Source organism: Dipodomys merriami, unplaced genomic scaffold (genome assembly GCF_024711535.1).
Source record: "Dipodomys merriami isolate MVZ:Mamm:240054 unplaced genomic scaffold, mDipMer1.0.p SCAF_138, whole genome shotgun sequence".
Classification (NCBI taxonomy): Eukaryota; Metazoa; Chordata; class Mammalia; order Rodentia; family Heteromyidae; genus Dipodomys; species Dipodomys merriami.
In genome coordinates this window covers 373,280-381,772 of record NW_027202693.1, presented here as the reverse complement: position 1 = coordinate 381,772, position 8,493 = coordinate 373,280, and the positions used below count along the sequence as shown (strand labels likewise).

Below are 8,493 nucleotides of genomic sequence, written 5' to 3'. Positions count from 1 at the left end.
CATCGGACGGTGTTGGAATGAACTCCACTTGAGCCATCACCAACCGGCTCTCCCACTCCTATTGCTCTTTGGCCCTTGGCTGCTGTCCTTGGTGCTGAAAGTCAGATAGCAAGTGAGACGTGTGCAAAGAACCAACCTGAACATTCCAGAGAGAGAGAGTTCCGGGAGAGCATCTCTCTCTCTTAATGCCTCACTTTCCTAATGCCCTTTCCTCTTTTTTCTGCCCAATCGTCACATCTCCCTGAGCATCCACCTTCTTCAACCCATTTGTCCTGTCTGACTTTTTTTTTAACGTGGATTAACTAACCCCATCTACATTTGTTTACTTGATTTGCCTGCGCTCTGCTAGCATACCATCTCCTCGAGATGAAGTATAGTATCAGCCTTGTAGTTCTTTGAATCTAGCACCTACTAAGACCCAGACACGTAATAGCTGCTCATTGAATGTTCGTTTGCAGAACAATTGGTTTCAGCATCACAAGAAATAAGGCCAGGGGAAGCAGAGGCTCCACCCTTAACCCTGCTTTCTCAGGCACCACAGGTTTCTCCACCTGGATAGAAGAGCAATAGCTTCCTGGACATCTAGAAGACAGAAATCACATGACCTCCAGCCTAGCCAATCAACAACAGTATTCTCTTTGATTGGCCTGGTGGGTTAAGCCCTGAATGTGTGGCCAATCAAATTGAATGAGTTGGAACCCTGAGGAAGGAGGTTTTTTGATTTTTTGTTTTTCTGCTAAATGGCTGAAAAATGATGCATATCTTTTCATCTTGAAGGTAGACCTCTCAGAAGAATGATACCATCAGAAAAGACAGTAAGAGCCAGGAGCTCAGGAGAGGTGGGTTTTAGTTTCATCTTCTAACACCCAATTACAGCCTTGCCTGGTACCATCCAACACTGAACTTATTAATTTAATGGACCATTCTTCCTGCTTTGTTCTTCTTGTCTGAGGCGCTTTGGGAGGATTTTTCCAATCTTCTTTTAACACTTTTATTAGCATGCATTCATTACATAAAGAGATTTCATTGTGACATTTATACATGCATATGATTTACTTTGATCTAATTCATCCATCTTTCTTAACCCCTCTTCCCTCTCCCTTTTTGTTTGTTTGTTTTTCTGGTCCTGAGTCTTGAACTCTGGGCCTGGGAGCTGTCCTTGTGCCTCTTTGTGCTCAAGGCTAGTGCTCTACCACTTGAGCCACAGCGACACTTCTGGCTTTTTCTGAGTAGTTTATTGGACATAAGAGTCTCACAGACTTTCCTGCCTGGCTGGCTTCAAACTATTATTCAGATCTCAGTCTCTTGGGTAGCTATGATTACAGACACCAGCTCCCAGCTCCCTCTCCCTTTTAATAATTTTATCTGAGTTTCATTATACTGCTTTTATACATATGCAGAATGAACTTCTGTCCTCCTCTACTATTGGCTCTTGTGTGTGTATGAAAGAGAGAGAGAAAGAGAGAGAGAGAGAGAGAGAGAGAGAGAGAGAGAGAGAGAGAGAGAGAGAGAGAGAGAGGGAGGGAGGGAGGGAGGGAGGGAGGGAGGGAGGGAGAGAACAGGTCCTGGGGCTTGAACTCAGGGGCCTGGGCACTGTCCCTTATCTTTCCTGCTCAAGACAGATGCCTTATTACTTGAGCCACAACTCCACTATTGGTGGTTAACTGGAGATAAGAGTCTCATGGACTTTCCTGCCAGAGTGGGCGGGCTTCTGATCTCAAGCCTCAGATCTCAGCTTCCTGTGAATCTTTCCCATGATGCTCCGTTTCCCTGCCTTGAAGAGCTCCCACCTAAAACATCTGTTTCTCTCACTTTCTTGGCAAGAAAGTGCTCATGTGACTTCACAGCCTTCCATTCCCAGGATGTGAGATGCACATAACCCTAGATTCACACTGCACCTTTGTGGCAAGACTGGATGCCCAGGGAAAAGGTTCCAGGACCCTGGGCTTCCACAAGGGCCAAATGGGTGGTGTAATGGACTAAAAAGTAAACAGTAAGAATGTCAGATATGGACACATGTGAGAGCTGGTCAGGTGCTGCTCCAGGGGACTGCAAATCACCCCCACTCTATCCAGGGGGAAACTGAGGCTCTGGCAGAGTCCCTTGCCCCAGCTCACACAATCCATAGTGTAAGAGCAGCTACCATAGGGAGTGGAATCTTGGCTCCCTCCTCCTCCTTCCTGGATAAGAGATCTGTAAACCAAATCCAGGATACAGAGGGAGGACTTGTACTGGTCTCAGAGCTCTAGAACAGTGATCCTGAGGTCTCTACATTGCAGGAATCTGGACTAAGCAGTCACAGGTGGCCAGCAGGGACATCAGCCTGTCACCTCTTTGTCCATGGAGGACAATGAAATCCAACCAATGTGACCCTGACCACAGCCTGTGCCTCCACTGTGCCACTTCCCCTCTGTCACGGCCCTCCTTCCTCACCCCTTACTCTCTGGCATGTGCCCAGGTGGCCCTGTCATAGACGGGGCCAGGATAAGCTTTTCCCTGTCCTAGAAAATAGTCCTGAGTCACCTTGTGATTTAAATGAACAGCCTCAGGAGGGAACAATCTCTACCTCTGAGGAGCAGGGACACAGAGCCACCATGACCCCTTGGTGTGACAGGTTACAGGGATCCTTTGTGGGTCAAGTGCTATTCACAGGAGACATTGCCCCGAGGAAAAAGCCTGCTGGTGGTAGGACCTAAGGGACAATCCCTGTGGGGCCCAGACTTGTATCATTGAATCCAGAACTGGAAATGCCTTCCACCCACAGGGCACCACTGCACCTAATTGATGTACTCCAGCCTCCTCGCCCTGCCCTTTCACTGTTAGGACACACCCATCAGCCCTCAGGCCACGCCCTCTCCATTACTCCTCTCCTGAGCCCCACTTGAGCCCTCTGGATTTCTCAGAACAGACCCTTGCAGTCTAAAACAAAAATCCTTCTGTTTTAAGGCAGTGAGACTGGCCTGGCCCTAGATCCACCCAAAAACTCTAAAGTAAGGGTCTGAAAGAACAGATGTCCCCTTTGCGCTGGGAAGGTGGCTCAGTGGTAGAGCGCTTGCCTTGCATGCATGAGGCCCTGGGTTTGATTCCTCAGCACCACATAAGCAAAAAGAAAAAAGCCAGAAGTGGTGCTGTAGCTCAAGTGGTAGAGCGCTAGCCTTGAGCTGAAGAGCTGAAGGACAGCGCCCAGGCCCAGAGTTCAAGGCCCCACGACTGGACCAAAAAAAAAAAAAACAGATGTCCCTACCTGGGAAGTGACAGGAGGAGGCTTGGACAGGGAGGAGAGCCAGCTGATGCTGTCCCTTCAGGTCTGAAGGAAGTGAAGATTAAAGGCAAGGGGGGGGCTGGGAAAGTGGCTCAGTGGGGGCTGGGAAAGTGGCTCAGTGGTAGAGCACTTGCCTTGTATGCCTGAGGCCCTGGGTTCGATTCCCCAGCACCACATAAGCAAAAAGAAAAAAAGCCGGAAGTGGCGCTGTGGCTCAAGTGGTAGAGTGCTAGCCTTGAGCTGAAGAGCTGAGGGACAGCGCCCAGGCCCAGAGTTCAGGCCCCACGACCGGACTCAAAAAAAAAAAAAAAAAAAAAAAAGGCAAGGGGTTCCTATCTGAAATACAGGAGATGGGCTGAGTAGTTCCCAAGACCCTTTTCAACTCTGTAAAGTACTACCATACTCCTGAGAGTCTCAGGGGTGGGGGTGGGGTGGGAGGAGGCATTATTCTGTGGTTGAAAAGCCTGGATTATTGTTCAAGCTGGGTTAGCTAAGGGAAGGGGATTGAAATATGGAGACCATAGACCTACAGCCAGACGAACAGACCTGCAACAACTTTTTTTTTAGGTACACCGGTCACAGGACCACAATTTCTGGAAGGTTTTTCTCACCCTTTCTTTTTTTCTGCCTCTGCCACTCCCCACCCCTGTTTCAGCATTTTCTCTCCTATGATAGCACTGCCCAGTACTGCTTACCTTTACTGTAAAGAATTCATTCTCCAAGGTCTCAGCTAGAAAGGATTGAAGGAAAACAGACCAACAGCCTTCACAAAAGAAGGACAGTGGGAAAAGAGCCAAAGTTTAGCAAAAACCAGTCTTGGTCTTTATTGGGGTGTCACTGTAAAGTAATACCATAATGAAACACATAAAACACACAGAGACAGGGTTTAGGGGTGTTTGAGAGTTGAAGAGCTAGGAGAAGGTGATGCCTAATTTGGATGCTCCCGAGATTTCAGGAAGGTCTTGTACTTGTCCAGGAAAGGGCTGCTCAGAGACTTCAGCTCCTGCTGAAGTTCCTTCAGAGCTGTGTCTTGCTCCTGAGGCTCCCCTACAACATGCTTGCTGTAATAATTGATGTAGATGTTCATCCAGTCATTCACCACTTTTTCCATGTCATCTTCAGACACAAGAGGATCCTCGAAGACCTGCGGTAGGAGGGAGGGAGTTGGCAAGGGGAAATGTGGTGAGTAATTTGATTCAGGAATGCCAGAATAGGCTGGGTACTGGTGGCCCATTGCTGATGACTGGGCTCGGGCCTCTGTAATCCTAACTACTCAGGAAGCTGTGATCTGAGGATCACAGTTCAAAGCCAGCCCAGGCAGAAAAGTCTGTGAGAAGCTTATCTCCAATTAAGCAGCAAAAAGCTCAAAGTGCAGGTGTGGCTCAAGTGGTAGAGTACCCACTTTGGGCATAAAAGCCAAGTGTGAGGCCCTGAGTTCAAGCCCCAGTACCAAGCAGAAAGAGGAGGAGAAAGAGCAGGAGGAGGAGGAGGAAGAGCAGGAGGAGGAGGAGGAGGTGAAGGAGGAGGAGGAGGAGGAGGAAAGAAAGAAAGGAAGGAGGAAGGGAGAAAGGGAGGGAGGGAAGGAAGGAAGGAAGGAAGGAAGAGGAGAGCCAGTGTCGCAGATTCTCACATCCTCCTTTCTCTGCTTTGAATTCACTGTCTCTAGCTTCTCCTCAATGTCACCATTACCCTTGCAGCGTCATATTCAAAGAAGAATCATTTTCTACTGTCCTTACCCAACACACACTCTCTCCAGCCCTGCCCTTTGGAACAGAGAATCCAAGCTTACCTGCTGATTTAGCAGAACACTGAATTCCTTCACTCCTTTAGAAATGAGGTCCTTGTTGGCTGGGAGCAGGGCCATCTTCCTGGTTAGAGAAAGAGGTGGGATGTAATTATCCTGTCCCCTCACCCGTGAGTATTTTCCCTCGCCCCCTTTTAAAGGCCCCTTGTTTCCTGCAAGAATCTTGCCTCCCAAACCTCTGCTCTGCTCTGAGATTCTCCCATGGAGCGCTCACCTTCAAATCCAGCAGTGTCCTGTCCGTCTCACACACGCCAGTCAGGGTCTGGATGTGTGCTGTGTGGAGCTAGTGTGGGCAAGGAGTCAATTGTCAGCTTAAGAAGGAAACGCCCTACATCTGGGCGCTGGGTGAGTGTGATAGGTCAACCTGGAGTGGAGAAGGAGGGTGGTGAGGCTCGCCTGGAACTAGAAAGATAGAGAGACCGCAAGAAACAGATAAACGCAAGAACCAAACCAGGAGCACAGGCTTGCCCGCCACCAGCAAATGCAAAAGAAACATTTACTGAGCCGCTGGGCCACAATGCAATGACAGTCATTCTCCCAATCCACATGAAACAGCAGCACAAGTGACATCAGAAGTTCAAGACCAGGCCAGGCTGCATAGAAAGACCCTGTACCCAAAAAAAAGAGGGGGAAGGGGGAAGCAACTTTAATTCATGTATGTCAGGTACTGTTGTCAAGTGTGTATCCTCATAAGTATGTTTTGCAGATGAAGTCTGTAAGAGGAGAGAACAGGGATTGACCAGATGTGCTCCATAATGTACATGCCTGTAACCCCAGCACTGGGGAGGCTGAGGAAGGAAGATCCTAAGTATGAGGCCAGCCTGGCCTGCAACATGAGACTGTATCTCAAAACAAAAACAAAAACAAAACAAGGAAATCAGGTATTGTTGGCTCTTGCCGGTAATTCTAGCTCCTCAAGAGGCTGAGATCTGAGGATCACAGCCAGCAAAAAGCTGGAAGTGGTGGTGTGGCTCAAGTGGTAGAGCACCAGCTTTGAGCAAAAAGGCTAAGGGACAGCACCCAAGCCCTGAGTTCAAGCCCCAGTACTAGCACTTACACACACACAGCAAATATGAATTGATTCAAACATATTATCAATATGAACAGAAATGCAACAATGAAATCCTTTTCCATATAACTAAAGTAAGGTAATTTTAAAAAAGCAAATATAAGCTGGCTTCAAGTAGCATATTAATAGCTAAATAAATGCTACACTGACTGAAAAAACTTGAGGCCAAAGAAATAGATAAGTTACCCCCAGCTTTGCGGTTATAACCATGAGCAGAACCTACAAGCAGGGGCCTTCAGATGGAATTCATTCATAAAGCTTAGCATCAGCCAGGTGCTGGTGGCTCACACTTGCAATCCCAGCTACTCAGGTGGCTGAGATCTGAGGATCACAGTTCAAAGCCAGCCCAGACAGGAAAGTCCATGAGACTCTTATCTCCAGTTAACCACCAGAAAACCAGAAGTAATGCTGTGGCTCAAAATGGTAAAGCACTAGCCTTGAACAAAAGAGCTGTTGAACAAAAGAGTTCAGAGACAGTGCCCAGGCCTGAGTTCAAGCCCCATGACTAACAACAACAACAACCAAAAAAAGGTTGGTGTCAGAGTTTAGTACACTCACAGAGGCTAACAGTTAAATTGTAACACAATTTTATTACCTTTTGATTTTTCACTCTACCAGGAAACTCAAAATTTCAAAAAAAATTTAAGTAAAATATTCTTTATCTCAGGCCCAAAGACTCCTTGTAAGTATCAGATAAGGTAAGTATGGCAAGAAAGGGTGTTCCTGGCTGATGTTCCTGAGAAAAGTGATAGTTTGGGAGAATCAGAAACTTCAAGTATCGAGTTGTCAGCTGGGGCCACATGGGTCAGAGAAGATGAAGAATGTCAAGCTAGAAACTAAGATAATTTTATTTGCTGGTTTAAAAAGGTGGCGGAGGGAAGTCAAGCATTGGTGATTCACACACCTGCCATCCTAGCTACTCAGCAGGCTGGGACCTGGTAGCTCATAGTTTCAAGTCAGCACAAGCAGAAAAGTCTAAGACACTCCATCTCCAAAGTAACCATCAAAAAAACAGAATGGAAATGTGGCTCAAGTGGTAGAGCACCAACAGAACAAGCCAGCCTAGCAAATGGAAGACCCTGAGTTCAAAGCTCCAGTAGTCAGATCCATGAGACTCTCATCTTCAACCACCAAAAAGCCAAAAGTGGGGATGTGGCTCAAGTGGTAGTATGCCAGTCTTGGGCAAAAAAGCTAAGGGACAGCACCCCCCCCCAAAAAAAAAAGAAAAAGAAGGAAGAGGAGGTCTTGTGGAACTCAGGTGTGTGAAAGAGCTTTATATGGAGGAAAAGGAGGAACAGCAGGGAAATGATAGGTATTCTTAGGTATTCTTATATTGGTGTTTTCACCCTTGGAAAGGAAAAGGAACGTTAGACATATTTAGGTCCAATCAACCTTCGATAGAACCTTTGTTAAGTCCTGAATAACATGCAAAGTTTTCAGCCTTGTCTTAATCATCTTGCAGACAACTGTAAACCTAAGAGTTAGTACTTTCAGCAAAAGTGACCTTCAAGACTCTAAAACGTAATTTAGGTAGACATTATCACCCTAATACCCACATCAAAGGTGGTATCTACAGAAAAGCTAATGGGAAACTAATATTGCTCAGCTCTATGACCTCCCAAATTAGTAAAATTTTTTGTACCAGTCCGGGGACTTGAACTCGTGGCCTAGGTGCTGTTTCATTCAAGGTTAGCCCTCTTCCATTTGAGCCACTGCTCCACTTCCAGCGTTTTAGGGGTTAATTGGAAATAAGAGTTTCATGGACTTTCCTGCCTGGGCTGCCTTGGAACGGCCATCTTCAGATCTCAGCCTCCTGAGTAGCTTGGATTACAGGTGTGAGCCACCAGTACCTGGCCCAAATTAGTAATTTTTAATGTCAGCTAAAAGCAAGTGAAGCTAGAAGGCTTATTTAGGTTTTACCTTAACAGGCCTCCAGGATTAACTTGACCAATTTCTTCCCATCAAGTATTCATTTAGTCTACCTCTGTGCACTCCTACCACGAATCAGGTAGTACTAGGAATAAAGAGTAAAAATAAACTGGGCCTGCAATCCTAACCCTCAAAAGCCAGAAGCAGGAGCCTGCCTGCTCTCCATCACAAGTACCAGGCTAACCTGGGCCTACCTAAGAGGAAAGACCATCCAAAATAAGACAAGGGTAAAAATATATTATCTCTGGCCCCATAGCTAAGAAGGAACCTCAGATGAAACTTAGGTGGTCCAATGAGATCTCAAATACAACTATTCTCCCTAAAGACGCCTTTTTTCCTTCTCTGGAAAGCTGTTACTGGAAGCTGTAGGTGGTGTCTTGATAAGGCCCTCCTGGCTACAAAATGTTACAAAGAACTTCTTTTTAAAGT

General features: G+C 46.7%; 1 protein-coding gene across 1 annotated transcript; it reads right to left on the bottom strand.

Annotated features, from left to right (window-relative positions):
• Positions 1-4,061: 4,061 nt before the first annotated feature.
• On the bottom strand, positions 4,062-8,148 carry LOC138825576 (alpha-hemoglobin-stabilizing protein-like). The gene is made up of 4 exons (XM_070020223.1): positions 8,056-8,148; positions 5,281-5,430; positions 5,052-5,130; positions 4,062-4,406 (listed from the first exon to the last, which is right to left on the bottom strand). The coding sequence occupies exons 3-4, from the start codon at positions 5,124-5,126 to the stop codon at positions 4,191-4,193; spliced, it is 291 nt and encodes a 96-aa protein (XP_069876324.1). The 5' UTR covers positions 5,127-5,130; positions 5,281-5,430; positions 8,056-8,148; the 3' UTR covers positions 4,062-4,190.
• Between the last annotated feature and the right edge of the window lie 345 nt (positions 8,149-8,493).